Source organism: Hesperophylax consimilis, chromosome 23, assembly GCF_061612785.1.
Source record: "Hesperophylax consimilis isolate HC1 chromosome 23, BYU_Hcon_1.0, whole genome shotgun sequence".
Taxonomy (NCBI): Eukaryota; Metazoa; Arthropoda; class Insecta; order Trichoptera; family Limnephilidae; genus Hesperophylax; species Hesperophylax consimilis.
The window spans coordinates 30,578,390-30,598,062 of NC_142858.1; the positions used below are offsets into that span (position 1 = coordinate 30,578,390).

The following is a 19,673-nucleotide window of genomic DNA, read 5'->3' on the forward strand; positions in this document are numbered from 1 at the left end:
TATTACATATTTATATAAGAATTAATAACGGTTTCGAAAACAAAATCACTAAATAGTGACTAGAATGTTCGCCTTCCGAAGAAGGCACTGTAAAACTGTGGCAAAGCCACTGATTTCATTCTAAAAATCTAAAAAGAAAATGTTTTAAATACATTTCATTCACAATGCCGTTATTAATAACCCCGAAAAGATATCCAAAAATTAGTTTGAAAAAAAAATGATAATTCGTAAATTGAATGTTCCTTTGGTTGTCAGCTTGTTCATATAATAATAATAAGAAAGCAGGCAATGTGTTTTAAATTGAGCTAGTAAATTATATTAAAGCAGGCGATGTGTTTTAAATTGAGCTAGTAAATTATATTAAAGCAGGCGATGTGTTTTAAATTGAGCTAGTAAATTATATTAAAGCAGGCGATGTGTTTTAAATTGAGCTAGTAAATTATATTAAAGCAGGCGATGTGTTTTAAATTGAGCTAGTAAATTATATTAAAGCAGGCGATGTGTTTTAAATTGAGCTAGTAAATTATATTAAAGCAGGCGATGTGTTTTAAATTGAGCTAGTAAATTATATTAAAGCAGGCGATGTGTTTTAAATTGAGCTAGTAAATTATATTAAAGCAGGCGATGTGTTTTAAATTGAGCTAGTAAATTATATTAAAGCAGGCGATGTGTTTTAAATTGAGCTAGTAAATTATATTAAAGCAGGCGATGTGTTTTAAATTGAGCTAGTAAATTATATTAAAGCAGGCGATGTGTTTTAAATTGAGCTAGTAAATTATATTAAAGCAGGCGATGTGTTTTAAATTGAGCTAGTAAATTATATTAAAGCAGGCGATGTGTTTTAAATTGAGCTAGTATATTATATTAAAGCAGGCAATGTGTTTTATGTTGAGCTAGTACATTATATTGAAGCAGGCAATGTGTTTTAGATTGAGCTAGTACATTATATTAAAGCAAGCAATGTATTTTAAACATAGCTACTGCATTATATTATAGTAATTATAAAAACAAGCAGATTGTTTGATAAAAAATATAATCTCACATTGGCAAGTGAATAATCGTATCGATCGCACTCAGGCTGGTATGAAATAATAATACCTGCCCAGTGAGTACCATACGATAAACCGGGTCTGGGACGAACGGCCAGTAGGTATCTGTATTCCCCAAATATATATATATATATATATACATGGAACCAGTACGTTGTACGCGAATTCAAGTGCTTCTTCTCTTTGGACAATTATCTCTATGTATCTGGAGCATATTTTTATCAAGATCTGATAAGTTCTCGAGGTGATTGTTTTCAAATTGGTTTTTGATAACGATAACCAATAATAAATATATTTTTCGATTAGCCAGGTGTAAATTCCATACAGAGTTTGTGTACAATGTGCTCAGACACAACGTTCATAATATTTTACTAGTAGGTACTACAGATTCTATATCCCTGAAAAAAACCGAAAATGTACCAAATTATTAATTTTGTAAAACGTATTTTCTTTTTGCAAAATAAAATATGGAAGATACGTTTTTCCTCAATTTGTACTTTTAGATCAATTCGGAACTGAACAACTCATTTCATGTAGTAACAGAATTACTACCAATAACCAATGATTTAATAGGTTTCCCGATTATCGTTTAGACGACGTGTTAATTAATCGTCAAGGCAAAAATCGTTTTCTCTTCGTATATGTGTACATTACAGAATGAAAAAAGCTTATTGTTCGAGAATTTTCACTGCTTCTGAAAATAAATTGACGCTTTACCTTTAAGGTTTTTTTAAAATTTGTAATTCTAATGAATTGTGTGTTTTTCATGAATTAAAAAATTGATGAACACATCAACGTTCTTTACACCAATTAGAATATATGTAATGCATTCAGCGAAAACAAAGAGTAAGACAATTATGTCACATTGCCAAAAGTTCAAGATTCCGTAATAATAAATTATTTTATTTAGTAGAGACAATTAGAATATATGTAATGCATTCAGCGAAAACAAAGAGTAAGACAATTATGTCACATTGCCAAAAGTTCAAGATTCCGTAATAATAAATTATTTTATTTAGTAGAGAAAATTAGAATATATGTAATGCATTCAGCGAAAACAAAGAGTAAGACAATTATGTCACATTGCCAAAAGTTCAAGATTCCGTAATAATAAATTATTTTATTTAGTAGAGACAATTAGAATATATGTAATGCATTCAGCGAAAACAAAGAGTAAGACAATTATGTCACATTGCCAAAAGTTCAAGATTCCGTAATAATAAATTATTTTATTTAGTAGAGACAATTAGAATATATGTAATGCATTCAGCGAAAACAAAGAGAAAGACAATTATGTCACATTGCCAAAAGTTCAAGATTCCGTAATAATAAATTATTTTATTTAGTAGAGACAATTAGAATATATGTAATGCATTCAGCGAAAACAAAGAGTAAGACAATTATGTCACATTGCCAAAAGTTCAAGATTCCGTAATAATAAATTATTTTATTTAGTAGAGACAATTAGAATATATGTAATGCATTCAGCGAAAACAAAGAGAAAGACAATTATGTCACATTGCCAAAAGTTCAAGATTCCGTAATAATAAATTATTTTATTTAGTAGAGACAATTAGAATATATGTAATGCATTCAGCGAAAACAAAGAGTAAGACAATTATGTCAAATAATAAATTATTTTATATAGTAGAGACAATTAGAATTCCAAATGTATTTGTGTTTAATTCCAAATTTAGTAAAGATAGTGAAATAACATTATTATCGATTGCAAAGTAGATTGTATTTAGTAGTACCTACCGTTAAGTGTTGACATTATTGTTTGGATTAAATCAATTCCGTTTGAAGATACGTAGTTTGCGCTCAAATATCCATTCATTTGTACAGCTAAAAACTGCGTATTTATTGAGTTGTGTTTTCTGTTGGCTTGTTTCATCCGTGTTAACAATTTAATTAGCACAACGCATTGCAGGGAGGACACACTTCTTGACTGCTTGCCTCATTCACATTCATACATACTCTTCTGGCCCGACTCAAGAACGAGGGCGTCACCGACTTCTTCTACGATTCAAATTCCTTTTATCATTTTTAGTTGAGGTTTATTTATTTCATTCACTTAATACCTAACATATATATAAGATTAAAATCCATATAAAAAACATCAAACATATGAACACACATCATAAGTCGCAAAATGGCTGAAATGGAAACTGCACCAATCCAGAAAATATTAATATTTAGTCTTATCTTCACAGAATTGCATTTTCTGTGATATTTTAATGTTGAAAAATTCCCTTTTAATATTTTATTCTGGTTGTCACAGTTTTGAATTCAGCCAGTTTAAAAAAACACATTTTAATGGCCAAAGTATTAATATTAGTCGCAAGAAGCTGTCAAATTTACCTTTTCCAATGATTCGATTTCGTCGAACACGGCCTTCGGAGGTGGGTCTGAAACTAAACAATATTATATTACTCAATAGTACGAAATCAAATTACATCGGTACACATTAATTGTATATTTTATATATCTTTTAAGATATATAATTAGGTCAGGATAAAATAAATGCGTATACACTCTCTTTCACTATTGTTATTATGTAGATGAAGCAAGAATGAATCAAGCAAGACTCACGTGAGTTGAATTTAATAACAGGTCCTATCTAATAAAATATTATTATCATCAAATATTATTCATAATAGTAATAATATAACCTCTCAACGTACATTACGCAGTTCATACATTCTGCGTTCTGTCTTATTTCTGAAAAATACTATATACTCGTACTTGAACATGTTATATGTGGAAAATCCACGAACTGTGCATTTGTGCAGTAGATTTCCCAATGTTACGCACAAACGTCAGCTGCTCCTAATGCATATTATAAAAACGTCATTTTTGTGGACGTGAAAATAAAAAAGCATGTGTATAGTGTTTTATAATTTTGATAAATCTCGAATAGAGAGTAGATCTGACAAAGGAAACGCAATAGGAATACAAAGTATAAAGCCAGTACATGGAGAAAAATAAGAATACAGAGTATAAAGTTAGTACACTTTATTAAAAATATCTTCAAATTATAGGTATTTTCGGTTAAAAACGGGATTGCTGGCTTTACAAATGACTTAAAGGGTTTCCCGATAAACTTTTAGTAAAGTACGAATATATTATCATGATGTCACAATCTACAATGAAAATGCTTTATATCGTCATGTCAAGGCAAATCGATAAATGTGTCTTAAATTAATGTTTTATTAATTTATTGTGAGGTCAAACATCGGTTCCCTCTGTGTAGGTAAGTACATATTGTACATCAGAAGGGAATATACTTTCCGCTACCCGAAATTCCCTAAAATCTGCATCGTGAAGGCAAGTACAGTCTATTGTCGATCATTATTCCACTTGTCAATCATCAGAGATGGTTTGGGATCGTTACTCTTACTGTTACTTAGTAGTAAAACTATTGGTGCTAAGTATTTAGGGATAGGATAGGAGGGCATTACAAAAGAATCAACACAAAATCTGAATAACTACGAAATTATTATTGTCTAATTATTTTACCGTCTTAAGGCGATGCAATACGTAGTAATGCAAAATCATGTGTTTTTGGTTTAAAAATTTGGTCGCCTAGAAATGTTTCAGATGCTTTCATTAAATACTGCGAGTAGAATACATCCTGGCCTTTGAAACAATCGAGTATTTTTTAGATAAGTCTTTGTATAAGCCCAGAAAACTACTTAAAAGTTCAAAATCTCCTACTTACGAACCCACTTTCGGTTATGATTTTATTGTGTAATGTGGAAAATTAAGTTATTTATAAAATGATCGAAAAAAAATTAAATATATATGCCTGAACAATCTGAACATCCACAAAATAAAATAAAAGGCCTTTTTTGCCATGTTTTTTTCTTGCATAGATCAAAGGCGGATGGTGTTAAGCGGGAATTTAAACCTTATCGCCATCTACGTAAGGGTTGTTATTAATAGCGGCTAAATTTAAAATATTACACGACGTAGTGCATCGCCTTAAGTAAAAGGTAGTTAACGTAGATGAATTTGTTGTTAGACAATTTGTATAAAACGCAACACCTCTACTTCAGCGAGAAGAATTGCTTTGAACAAACATATATAAAAAGATAAGGAAATATATCGGGAATTCCCGTACATTAGCTCAGAACGCAGCTGACATGTAGGTACTAGGCGTTGCTAGGCTAGAGGTTGTCTTTGGGAGATAGACATATGGCATGGTTGACTTTTCTGTAGGCCTTTTCAAGATAGGTATACAATTCCGTACTACATTATGTTGATGAATCTCATAAGTTTAGAAAGCGTTATCAATGAAAGCACATGAATATATTTTTAAGAGTTGATTACAAAACATCGATTTTTCTATACTTTTTTAAAGTATAATATGCATGTATTATAATATATATAAACCTTCCGGAAGAAATTCTCTGAATTTAAGTGAAAATTCTATCAAATCAGTGCACAAACAGACAGACGCGGATAGCGACTTTATTTTATACTATTTAGAAATGTGTTACTCAAATGATATGTTTCTTATTAAGTGGAAAATGTTTAAATTTGTGATCATTATAAATAAATTTTGTGATCAAGATCTTTTAAAAATTAGTGTAGAATGAAGAAGTATAATATCTTATCTGATCAGTCGTTACAAAGCTACGAGAAAACGTTTTATACACATTTCATGATACTTGATAAGCTATTACTGCTTCACATTATAGGAGATAGCGTTAACACTACTGTGGCTATCTTATGTTCTATGAGAAACGTGAAACAATCATTTTGTTTGTAGGAATGTGAACCTAAATTATCTACTTCAGCCATCGATTGGTGATATTGTTATCATCCTTATCTGTTTTATAAAAAATATTATTTAGCTCACAATAAGTAGGTACAGGACCCGAGTAAAGTATGAAACGGAAGAAAAAAGTCCGAACCGAGTCGTTACTGAAAGATTTTTTGGCTACCCATTTTGGGCGTTTTAGGCTTCGTGTAAACCGGTATACATCATAAAAATTCAAACAAGCACGATCTGTTCGTTTTTCGTCGGATTTCTTTAGAAATTATGTTGGTGTGCGAAAAGAGTAGACACTTGCCAATGTTAGAGTGATGAACAAGAATAAGAAAGCAATACTTATATGCTTTTTGACAATTTTTATTTATTTAATAACATTAGTAATATCAAGAGTTGTTACAAAACAAAAGTGTGTTGTGATACGGAGTGGGTGCTAATACCGGCTTCCGTGGAGGTCAAATCTCTTCAAATTATTGGTAATCTGGTTGAAAACGGGATTGCAGGCCGTTTCCTGATAAGTAATAACCTATCCATTCGGAGACATGGCGTCGTGGTTAATAGCGGAAACACTTTATGCGGGAATTCCCACCCACGAAAGCCCATTTCCGAAATGCTTTGCGCATGTACCTACATACCACACACATATAAAAAAAAACCTAAGCCAATCCTTCAGTCAAAAGTCTGACTTCCCCAAATTGCAGTCATGTTCCCTTTGCATTAAATTTTAACAAACTCTAAATTATATCATATTTCCCAAAACCAAATAAATAAAAACTCATTATGAAAGGAAAGGGACCTTTTTGGTCCGGAGCTCCGGTCCGGAGTGTGTCAGTATATCAAAAGCCTCTCGCATCGTCTGGACCGGCCACCTGCTGCACAGTGGGCTGAAAATCGCCTTTCATAGACATAGAGACTTGAATTTTCAAGGGTATTTTTTTGGCTAGAAATGGATTTTGCTGATCATTAATATGCTATAAAATTTTGTATGAAGCAATTGCGTGTACAAATGAAGGAGTCATCATTTTTTTAAGAAAAATTTGTATGGAACTGACATTAAAAATGAGGCTATCTCTGGAATCATAAAGTTGACCATTATATCCTTACACACAAATATACTACTATTTATTTGTATTTTTTGACATACTTTTTACTGTGGCAAAACTTGTGATTTTTTTTTAAAATCCTCAAAGTTGAAAAAAAAACTTTTTAAAGTTGAAGATTCATTTTAATGCTTAAATGCTTTACATATGAGTATGCTTTGTCAAGTTTACAATATTTTATTTACACTGCAAGCCTAAAAGCATTTAAGCATTAAAATGAATCATCAACATTAAAAAGGGTTTTTTGCAACTTTGAGGATTTAAAAAAAAAAATCGCACCTTGCGCCACAATATGAATTATGTCAAAAAAATACAAATAAATAGTAGTATTATCTGTGTGTAAAGATAGAACGGCCAACCTTATGATTCCAGAGATAGCCTCATTTTTAATGTCAGCGCCATACAAATTTTTCTTAAAAAAGTTATAACTCTTTCATTTGTACACGCAATTGCTTCGTATGACATTTTATAGCATAGTAATGATCAGCAGAATCCATTTCTAGCCAAAAAAAAATACCCTTGAAAATTCAAGTCTCTATGTCTATGAAAGGCGATTTTCAGCCCACTGTGTGCCGCCGCCCTTTCCTGCCGACTTCTGAGAATTTCATTGCCTCCCCGCCCCTCTCCCTGGCTCGATCTTCATAACACTTTTTACACATAATTTAAAAATTAAAAAAAAACAATTGCCACGGTCGAGAACCGAAACCCGATCAACTGCTTGCAAGACAACTATGCGAACCATTACTCCACCAACTATTGTTAGACAGGCGGTATATATTCATTTTATCTACTTGTATTTTTTTTTTTTTTTTTTGTAATTATTTTTTATTTTTAATAATATGCTTACATGGTACATAATTCATTTTACATCTTGGGTCTTTTTACTACTCTTCCATTGAAAGCATTTGCTTGTGTATGGAAGGGGAGTGTACATAAATGTTGTTGTTAGTTAGTATTTAAATAATTCATTGTACATAAATGTATGTTTGCTGTAGTATTTTTTTGATAGTAGTGAAGGATAATATATTAATATAATATTTTTTTAAAAAAGAAAGGAAGTTATGGAAAACTAAGGATATTTGTGAGATTAATTAAGTGACAGTAGTTTTTTTTTTTCAGAATATTTTTAAAGTGTCTCTTGACAGAGCGCAGTATTCGGGTTTTATCATTAATGCTTCTGAATTCTTCTGGTAGACGATTGAAAAAAGTTCTTCCTTGGTAAGTATAATGATGTTGTGCAAAAGACGTATTTAGTTTTGGGCATAGAAAAACATGTCTAAGTCGCGTTCTGTTTTCATTTAAAAATTGATGTTTATCTTTTTCTTTTATAATTTGGATTAGTGAGTTTTTAATATATAGGTCTTTAAATGTAGGTACTTGAAATTCTTCAAACAGGCGTTCTGTTGGGTAGTCAAAGGATTTTTTTAATATAATTTTAATAATTGTTCTTTGTATAATTTCAATTGGAAGAAGGTTATATTTATACGCGCGTATTGTAAAGTGGATTGAACTAAGGCAAAGTAAATTAAATATAAAAATTTTATCGACAGAAAGTTTCTAATTCTTAAAAATATATATATTAATTTTCTAATTTTGTTTACTACTTGACATATTTGTTCCTTCCATTTCAGATTTTTATCAATAATTACTCCTAGATATTTAATTTTATTTGTTGTTTTTAGTACTGTACAGTTTGATTTACAATAGTTTTGGCTGTGAATTTTAGTATTATTATGTATGAAAATGTTAAAATTTTTAGGAGTATCATTTTTATGGATTGCAAATGGAATTACAAATGTCTTTTCATTATTAAGTGACAGTAAATTAGTGTCGAAAAAATTCTTGAGCGTGTTGATGTCTTCTGTGGCCTTTAGTTCTACTTTTTCCCAAGTCTAATCACTTATTATTAATACTGTATCATCAGCGTATGACGTAATTTGACCATGTAAAGGTTGAAAAAAAATATCGTTTACATATATAGTAAATATAATTGGTCCAAGCACTGTACCTTGGGGGATTCCAAAGCTTGTAATCTCTTGATCACTATTAACACGATTGATTTTTACTACTTGAGGACGGTTTTTTAAGTAGTCGGTGATCCATTTAATCGCGTTGCCTTTTATGCCGATATTATTCAATTTTTTTAATAGCATCTCATGGGATATGCTATCGAATGCCTTTCTAAGGTCAATAAATATACCCGCACATTTTTTACCTTTATCTAATGATTCGTAAATGTATGAAGTTACGTTAGCAATAGCATCTTGTGTGCTGAGAGATTTTATAAAGCCAAACTGGTTTTTGTGTAATATTTTATTATTATCTAGAAAATTTACCAATTGTTTTTTTACTATTTTTTCAAAGATCTTTCCTATATTAGAAATTAGACATATTGGGCGATAATTCGTTGCTTGATGTGGATCTCCAGATTTGTAAATAGGTGAGATTATTGTGGTTTTGTAGTTCATTGGAAAAATTCCATTTGTTAAACTTAAGTTTATTAAATGAGTGATAGGTTTTATTAAGTGAGGTTTCATAGTTTTTAACATGTGTGTTGTAATAGAATCAAAACCGGGAGACGAACCTCCTTTCATATTTTCTATTATTTTCGAAATTTCACATTCTGTTGTTGTTTCAAACATTGAAAGTATATTACGTTTCTGTATATTTTTATTTTTATGGTTTTCTTGGTTTGAAGGCTTATGAATATTTTTCGCAAGATTTTTCCCAACATTTGCAAAGAAGGAATTAAATATGTTTGCACATTGTTTAGGCTGTATATTGGCATCTATAATTTTTTTATCATGTTCAATGTACTTAATTTTTTGTGTTTTTTTTGTATTTTCTATGGCGAAATTAACAGTTTTCCACATTTGTTTATGGTTATTTTCTGAAGATATATTTTATTTTTAAAATACACTTCTTTACTTTTTTTAATATAAGATGTTAATTTATTTTTATATTTTTTATAGAAAATATATGCTTTTTCATCTTGGGGATTTTTTAAAGTTATTTTGTAAAGTTTTTCTTTATTTCTGATAGATATAATAAGTCCTTTGGTAATCCAAGGCTTTAAACATCTTAATTTTGATTTTATGTGTGTTGTTATCTCAGTTGTCGAATTTTTAATGTGTTGTGACATAATATTTTCGAAGTTAGTCGAACAAATTTCAGTATCATCACTGTTTAAAACATTATTCCAATCCTCCTTTTTTAATTTTTCTGAGAGAATAGTCATATCTATTGTTGATTTTTTGGTTACTAAATTATGTTTTTTATGTTTAATATTATTATTATACAGAAGTAAGCATGAGTGATGATCAGTTATGTTAGTTTTCCAAACAATTGATTTAATTTTGTGAAGATCTTTAATGTTTACATTTGTCCAAATGTGGTCTAAACAAGATGGAGTATGTTCTTTTATTTCCCTAGTATTTTTATTTATGCAAGATATAAAATTTTGTTCAGTCATACAATTGATGTATTCATTTTTGTTATTATTTTCTATTTTTTCATTAATATTAACGTTAAAATCTCGAAGCAAAGTTTATTTTTTAATTTTAATAATATGTATTTGAGGTCATTTATAAACGTAATAATACTCGAGCCATGCGTTCTATAGATAGCTATTAGATAGTATATTGATTTGCCGAGTTTGAAATGTACTTCGATGCAGTTTACTAAGTGTATTGGATGTTCTATTATGTTAACAATACTAAATTTATTGCTTGCAAATATTATTATTCCCGAATTTTTATTGATGTCCACTTTGGTAGAAATATAGTTGTACTCAGGTAAGTGATAAGACGGTGATTCAGCGTTCGTAAATGTTTCGGATAACACTATGAAGTCCGGTTTTTTAGTTAAATTATTTATTTTTAGAATTAATTCATCTAAATTTTTTTGAATACTACGGATGTTTATGTGCATAATAATTATATCATTGATGTTTTTAGAAATAATTTTGTTACACGAATCGGTACATATACATTCATATTCTTGAATTTTAATATTTAACTCTAATTCGTTACTTAAGAAATCATCCATTTAATGCATTTTCGGTTGTATTTTACAAAATTATTTATAAGATTTTTATTCAATGTCGTAGTTAATTCTTTCTTTGGCTAATTTAAGCATGTAAGATCGGAACTTACATGTTTCGCTGTTTGTTCGGTGGTCTACTTCATTCATTTTACTGTTCAAGGAGTTTATTTCTTTCTTCTTGTTAGCTGAGTTGCAGTTAGCGCATTTGGGTGGCAGTTCCAGGGATTTACACTCGGAGATGGAATGATCTTCTGAACAGTGCTTGCATGTTGGTTTATTCATTCTATTGTAGCATTTTTGTGCTGTGTGTCCAAATCTTTGACAGTGGAAACATTGGGTAAGAGGACTGCAGTCTTCTACATAGATTCTCATGAATCCTAGATGAATTTTTTTTATTATTAATAAGATGTAGTCTCATTTCGGGATTTGTTTGTAGTATTAAGTTTTTGCTGTTAGTTTTTTTGTTTGTAATGATGGCCTTAACTTGTAATATTTCTTTGTCTTGGTATTTTTCACATATCATTTTGATGTCGTTGTTTTGTTCAATGATGTCTTCTAAGAATTATTTTTCGGTATAGTCTTTGTCAAGACCTTTGAATATTACGCATGGATCCGTTTTCAGAAGTACCTCCACTATTATGGTTTTGTCGACTTCATTTATCTTATCTTTTAATTTTTTTTGCGTCTTCTTTTTCTGGGCATGTTATAAGGTTTTTTTTTTGTTTTTTTAATTTCATATACTCGAATTCCCAACTGCGATATTTTAATCGTTTGTATTTTCTCTTTTATTTTTTCAGTGTCTTCTTCTTTTAAGCTTTTAATTATTATAGGAAACCGTTTTTCTTGCGTTTGTGATATTAAGTTTTTTACTGCAGAAGAGTATGAAAATGGGTATTTTTGTGCTTGGTTTTTTTCTTGAATATCACACTTTTCTTGTAATTTAGCTAATTCTATTGCCATGTGCGATATCATTTCCATGATGTTATTTTTTTCTTTCATCATTTTTGATTTGGTTTCTTTGGTAAGTTTATTTTCTTCTATGATTGTATGTAAGTCACTTATGTTTAGTTTCGCCTTTGTTATGAAGGCATGCGGATCAACCGCTTCCTCCATTTTTCCAGGTTAAAAAAATTTATTTTCCGTAAATTTATGTATTTATATAATTTGTCTTGGATTGAAGGTGTTATTTTATTTATTCACTGTTTACGGCGCTCACTCGCGTCCAACACCGTTGGAGGTTTGGGCGACACTATTACTTTGAAACAAAGTTAAAACACATTTATTTTTGTTGTAGATCTGTTCTGATGTCCACATACATATAACCGTTATTGTTTTACATAATCTATTGTAAGAAAGGGTCTGTTTTGATGTCCACATACATATAACCGTTATTGTTTTACATAATCTATTGTAAGAAAGGGTCTGTTCTGATGTCCACATACATATAACCGTTATTGTTTTACATAATCTATTGTAAGAAAGGGTCTGTTCTGATGTCCACATACATATAACCGTTATTGTTTTACATAATCTATTGTAAGAAAGGGTCTGTTCTGATGTCCACATACATATAACCGTTATTGTTTTACATAATCTATTGTGAGAAAGGGTCTGTTCTGATGTCCACATACATATAACCGTTATTATTTTACATAATCTATGTCGAAATAAACAAATAAAAAATCTTAGTGTGTTGTGTTTATGTTATATTGTTTAATAAACTCACTTTTTGTGTGTTATTTTAAAGTGAAATTTAAAATCTATTAAATACATATTTAAATATCTCATTCTTTATGGTAATGATTTTTAAATACCCTAACGTGTTAATTTAAAATTGAATTGCCCCAAAATTTTGGAATTGGGAGACTTGTTGTTTTTCCAAGATATCTATTAATTTTGAAAGGTACAGTTTTGCATAGAATATTGTCTTAGTAAATTTGTAATGTTGCATGGTAGAAATATATGATGTTGGTTGTCTTACTTCAAAGTCATCAAATATAAGTTCGGATGAAAATGCGCATATTTATTGTTTCCATAGAATTATTTTTTTACGGATAACCGAATGTAAAGTGATTATTTGTGTGTATTTTTAATAAATTCCACATCATCTCTTCTCCAGATATTGTATTGTATGTTCTCGGAAGGCAAAGTACATTTTTCTAAATAAAGAGTTATTATTTAGAATGTTGTCTTAGATATGTAAAAAAAGTATGTGATCCTTATGTATGCAGGTTTTGTATGTATTTAAAGCTTAATGGTAATCCTATTGCTGGCAGTAAAGATAAAGCATGTAACGCGCCGTGACGCAACTAGTATAAGTATAGTAATTAATAACGCTGTCGAATGTCACATCAATTGTGTATTAAAGATTATAATAAAATTAGTTATTTATTGGGATGTAAATAAATTATTTATTACGTATTGTGTCTAAGTGTATAGGAAGTACGTAATTTCCGAAATAGTTAACATAATCCGAGCACAATTTCTCAGTGGATATCATTATACTTTGTGTATTGCATAGATACTATTGTTTATTTATTTTAATATGTGAATTCCGTATGGAGTTATAAGTTTGAAAAATTCAACAGTATTATGTTGTTTGGTCAGTAACGATTTTAACATCAGTAATGCCATTATTGTAATATTAGCACTCTAGTTCTAGTACAGCCAAAAGTCACAAGGCTGTGAGGCTGAAGGGAGAGGGGAACAGGGCGGATCTAACGGTTAGCAAATGCTGATGGCCCCCCTTGCAGTTCCGTCTTTACTCTATGGGCACGCGGGGCACGAGCCCAGGGCCCTCGGCATCAAGAACACGGCGATATACAAATCATTTAATTGTTATTAAGGTACGTGTACAATGAATCAAAATGTTACTTGAAACACAACACGTCATCACAATAATATTGTTGTCAGGCACGACTGGACTTTATGTTTGAAATAAAGATAAAAAGTTTATTGCCAGATACAAACATAACGTATCGTATCAGTCAGGACCAGACTTCCACCTAGACTCGAGAGACCCCGGCCTAGGGAACCTCAAACCCTCAACCTCGGAAGAGGCTTAGAAAGTACCTGGCCATTCAGATCTGGTTTGAATGATGGTATTTAACCTGGATTTTCTAGATTTAAAAAAAGTTATGACTACTTTCTAGATGGGCACCAGCTGTCACACGTGGCTTTCAAATATGGAACGCGCATGCGTCCCAGTGTGGCGATAAACAAGATCTTGCCAGTCTCTAAAATTAGTAGGCCCTACACTATGTTTCATTAATTTCACCTGAGGTATGGAATAATTTGGTTTACTTTTGCCAATAATAGGGCCCAAAAGTTTTCTTGTAATGTCTTTGTATGGGGTATATATATTCAGTAATTCGCAGGGGGAGTATGTAGTGTATATGTGTGAGTGTGCATGTATATGTATGCGAATTGAACAGTTTATATTATTGACATCATGGGTTTTTTAAATTTGGGCAGTGACTCCGAAAAAATGTCGATGTTAGACTTTTGACAAATATTTTTAAATATATGAAGAGCACGTTGCATTTGTTTTGTACGTGTCGTATAAAAAAATAAATGCCATGATATGTCATTTGAAAATAGGGCCGTTTTAACACTTGCGCCTTTTCACCTCTTTCCAGAGTGAAGGAGATAGACTAGGTTAGAGGTTAGGTCTAACAATTGGATGTAGGCTATAAATCACCATGGACAGAATAAATACATCACGTCATCGCCTGAAATGTATTTAGTCTTCATAAGATATAGATGACCAGATCTGAATGGCTAGGTATTTATCAACCTTCTCATTCTGTTTTCCCTGCTCCAATTATTTTAGCGTCTAAAGCGGAATCACAATTTGATTTTCATGTAATAATCTCTAATCAGATTACTATAGAAAACGTTTGAATCAAAAATGTCTTAAGATATATTTAGATAAATATTATATTATTTAGAAAAATGCCACTGATAAATAACCACGCAACCAATATTGTATGAGTGAGATCAATATTCAATTAACGAAATACAATTCTTTAATGACAACCGTATTATTATGTGCGCTATTCATCAAACTGAGATTAATTGGAAGCATATCTAATATCAACATGTTTTTACTTAGCGAGGGTCGACAGCTGATAATTGAGAGATTTATAAACCCATTGGAGGATTAAGCAAAAGGTGATTAAAATATTTTATGTACTATAATCAATCAACTAAATGTAAGTGAAGGATTTCGGAGATTGCGGATGGGCTTAGCTTGACGTATTACTGAATATCTATTTATCGTTCAAAAAATACAATATCAAAAAATAGTACTTTCTCTGTTCCTAGACAAGAGTGCACAGAGAAAAAATAAATAAAAAACAGTACTTTCGAAAGAAAGAATATAAAAAAAACAGTACTTTCTCTGTACCCGGACAAGAACGCACAGAGAAAAATATGATATAATATAATATATATATTTTTTTTGGCATTTGTATTTGTTCATTATTTGTGTTTTTTACAATAAATATTTACAAGTCATACTGTTTTAATTTATACTACACTTCCATTAAAAGCATTTGCTTGTGGATGGTAGAGGAGTGTAAATTTGAGAAAAATTAATATAACTTGGTTACAAAGTAAAAAAAATTACAAAATTAAAATCCATACAAATTATTGTATTTGGAAGGAAGAAAAAATATATATGATGGAGGATAAATAGAGTATAGTGGGATAATTTGTGAGATTTTCAAGTGAAACTAGGGGAATCAGTTTTTTTGTTAACGATTTCCTTAAAATATTTTTTTATATTGTTTAATAGTTGTTTTTTTATCATTAATGCTTCTAATTCCTTCTGGTAATTTATTAAAGAAATGTTTTCCTTTGTGAGTATAATGATGCTGGGTAAAAGAAGTGTGTAGTTTAGGGCATGAACATATATATTTAATTCAGGTTCGATTTTCAGCTATGAATGAGTATTTATCTTTTTCTTTAAGGGCGGGTTGTTTCGGAGAATTTGAACAATTCATCAAATTTCAACGTTCATTTCTGGGTACTGTGAGAGTCCTATTCAAGTTCTGTTATTATATCATCATAGGCTAGTTGCATGACAGAACTGAAGTAAAAACAGAACTTGAAAAAATCTTTCACAGAACTGAAAACTTTGAAATTTGGAGAATTGTTCAAATCCTCCGAAACAACCCGTCCTAAATGTAGGATCTTTGAATTCTTCGAATACGCGTTCAGTGGGGAGGTTATTTAAGTATTATTTTTATTATGACTTTTTGAACAATTTCTATTAGTAAAATATTTTTTTTTCTCTGAACCCGGACAAGAGAGTACACAGAGAAAAATACAATTAAAAAAGAGTACATTATTTGTTCCCGGATAAGAGTGCACAGAGAAAAATAGAATATAAAAAACAATACTTTCTTTGTACTTGGTACAAAGTGGTCTCTTGGTACAACTTGGTCTCAACTGGGAATTGAATCCAGGATCTTTGTTTTACTGGGGCAACGTCTTTAGCAACTCGACTATTGGGAACTAAATGTAATACATCATTCACAATTCACAACAATATTATCTTACAATTATTTTTTAACATATTTTACTTCTAAGTTTTTAGATTTCATTTCACGGCCAAAAGCATTTTTGCTGTTTGTTTTTGGGGTGTTATGCCGTGTTGCGCTAACTCCTTCTTATATGTTAGCGCAACATGGCATAACACCCCAAAAACAAACAACAAAAATATTTTACTTGTGATAATTAGGTCCCGATGGTCGAGCGGTTAAAGAGGTTTTTTTTTTTTTTTACAGTAATACCGCACAAGAGTCCCAACTGCTCCCGTCTGGAGGCAGTGAGACTATGGCATCCCCATATTGGGGTATGTTGTGAGGCTGAGGGTATTGGGGAGGGGAGGGAGATGGGGAAGAGGAAGGTGGGGAAGTACCTGGCTATTCAGATCTGGTCACCAAACACGGCTAAAGCCATTTCAAGCAACGTTTCAATTCTGAATGGTGGTCTTACACCAGGGCGATACTGAGAGTATCTTCCACTCTGGAACGTGCGGCAAATATACTATATATTATTTTAAATTAATTAATTGTGAAATAACACAAATTAATCAAATAAAATTTATTTGCGCACGCCGGGTTCGAACCCGCGACCTTCGGATCTGTAGTCAAAAGCGTATACCACTAGACCACGCCGGCCGTCAAACCGGTTGTTGCGGTAAGGCAGAGATCCTGGGTTATATTCCTAGTTAAGACCTTTTTCTTATTATTGTTCTGTGTCTTGTTCTGTTTCATTTAGATTTATTTGTATTATTTTCTTCTTCAATGATGTATAAAGAATCTCTGCAAATTATTTGTAATTTCGGTAAAAACGGAATTGCAGACCTTACGAATGAATTAACAGTTTTCCTGATAAACTTTTAGTAAATTACGAATAAATTATCACGATGTCGGAACACGTGTACATGAAAATCATAATATTAGGCATTCTTAATAAATTTTCAATAGTCATTTTTCTCCGTGAAGGTTCACAGGATTCACGAATTTTATATTCTTGTGAAAGGTAAGCTTATTCTGTATTATGATTCTAAAAATTCTCTGTTATGCTATTTCCTAACTGTACAAACATACATAGTTAATTACAAAATAATTAACAGCAAAAACGGTTTTAGCAACGGAATATTCCATAGATAGAATGTGCAGAATGACACATGTTCATATTTAATTGCTGCAATTGATGTCATGTTTGATGTCACATTGTGTGTATGTTACACGCATTGCTATAATGCCACAACATACTTTAATAATAGATCTAAAATATGTACGCAAGTACATAATATATTACGTTTATAATAGCAAGTATCTATCTAAATTATAGAACAATACAGCTATAAAGACTTTTTATCGATGATCTTAAAATAAATATGTTCTTTATCTTGTGGAGATTAAATTCTTCATAGTCACGGTCAAGTAATGAAAATGACAAATCTTTTCTTATTTTCACATGGAATGTATTTCGCACAGATCTTTCAATACAAGTCATGTGAAGTAGGTATGTATTCTGCAGAAATGATAAATAACGTTAATGGTCATAATACGCATGTACTTAAATTTAGTGGTTACATTTCACTTGTGTAGTTTTAAATTCAATGTTAGCCTGGTTTTAGTTTGAGTCCGAGATATTTATGGTGGTTACATCAAACTTTAGTACATGACATACACATACACAACGTCAAATTACCTCAAATACATTTGTATTGATATAAAACCATCGTCGCAGGCTTGGAATTCTCTAAATACCCCAGGTACATATATATATATATATATATATATATATATATATATATATATATATATATATATATATATATATATACAAACCGTAGGTATACCATCCCAAGCGAGGACTTCTCTAAATGGACTAGGTATGTATATTATATATCGATAGCCTAGCGCACACATGTATTAAGTGCAATTTGAAAATTTAATTAAAAAAAATATTCCAGCTTAATTATAAGATATAAAGCAACAAAATTGAAGAGAATGTTCGCTTTTATCCACATTTCCCCACAGACATCTATTTACAAAGTAAATCAGAGAAAGGCAACCAACTTGTATTAAACTCGATTACAAGGAAACTCACATGTATTACTGGATGTCAAGAAAACCTACATGTAATAAACACGATAATAAGGAAACACACTTATATTAAACTCAATTACAAGGAAACCCCATGTATAACAAACTGGATGACAAAAACACCCTCATGTATTGAACATGATAACAAGGAAACCCACATGTATTGAACACGATAATAAGGAAACCCACATGTATTTACCTCAATTACAAGGAAACCCACATGTATTAAACTCAATTACAAGGAAACCCTTATGTTTTAAACTGGATGACACACTGAAACCCAAATGTATTAGACTCAACGGGCTTTAGACAGTACAGGCAACACTCACATGCTGACGGTCTCCGCGGTCGAGGGGTAAGACTCTCGACTAGCAAGTAAGTTGTCTCGACTAGTCGAGTAAGTTAAATTTATTTGATTAATTAGTGTTCTTTCACCGTTCATTAATTAAAAACAATATATTGTAAACTTGCACCTGTTCCCGAGCTGAAGATACTCTTAGATCCGCGTGGTGTAAGACCACCATTCAGAATTTAAACGTTGCTTAAAATGGCTATAGCCGTGTTTGGAGACAATATCTGAATAACCTGAATACTTTCTCACCTTCTTCTACTGCATCTCCTTCCCTCTCCACTGACTTCAGCCTCACAACACACCCCGATTGGGGATGTCACAGTCTCACTGGCACCAGACCGTTGGAAGCAGTATTCCCAACTACAGTCCGGTTTCACAACACCAATCCACAATCCATCGCGTGAACAGATAGTAAAGTGGGATATGATTTGAGATGTTCACGGCCAACTAAGTGAAACATGTTATCCAAAACATTGGTTTGGAAGATTCGCAAATTACAATTACAAGCAATCATAGTAAAAGGAAGTTAGTCTGTTATGAAATGAAATTGTCAGAATATACTTCACAAGTATACCTAATATCGTGTCCTTATCAGTGATCAAACATTCCATCAAGTCTCCCTAATGATAAATGTTAATCCACAATAACAATAAATTCTCATCTGCTAATCTTGATTGAAAGACTATCTCGCAAAATATTTGACGATTTCCTTTATTACACTGA

The 19,673-nt window shown here is 31.2% G+C and overlaps 1 protein-coding gene across 1 annotated transcript in view; it reads right to left on the reverse strand.

The window, feature by feature from the left end:
- LOC149412567 (peptide transporter family 1-like) overlaps nt 1–19,673 on the reverse strand; it is a 64,774-nt gene that overhangs the window by 43,285 nt on the left and 1,816 nt on the right. The window contains exon 2 of the mRNA XM_089646012.1: nt 3,411–3,463. Within this exon, the coding sequence (XP_089502138.1) occupies nt 3,411–3,463 (53 nt within the window). The remainder of the gene's footprint in view (nt 1–3,410; nt 3,464–19,673) is intronic.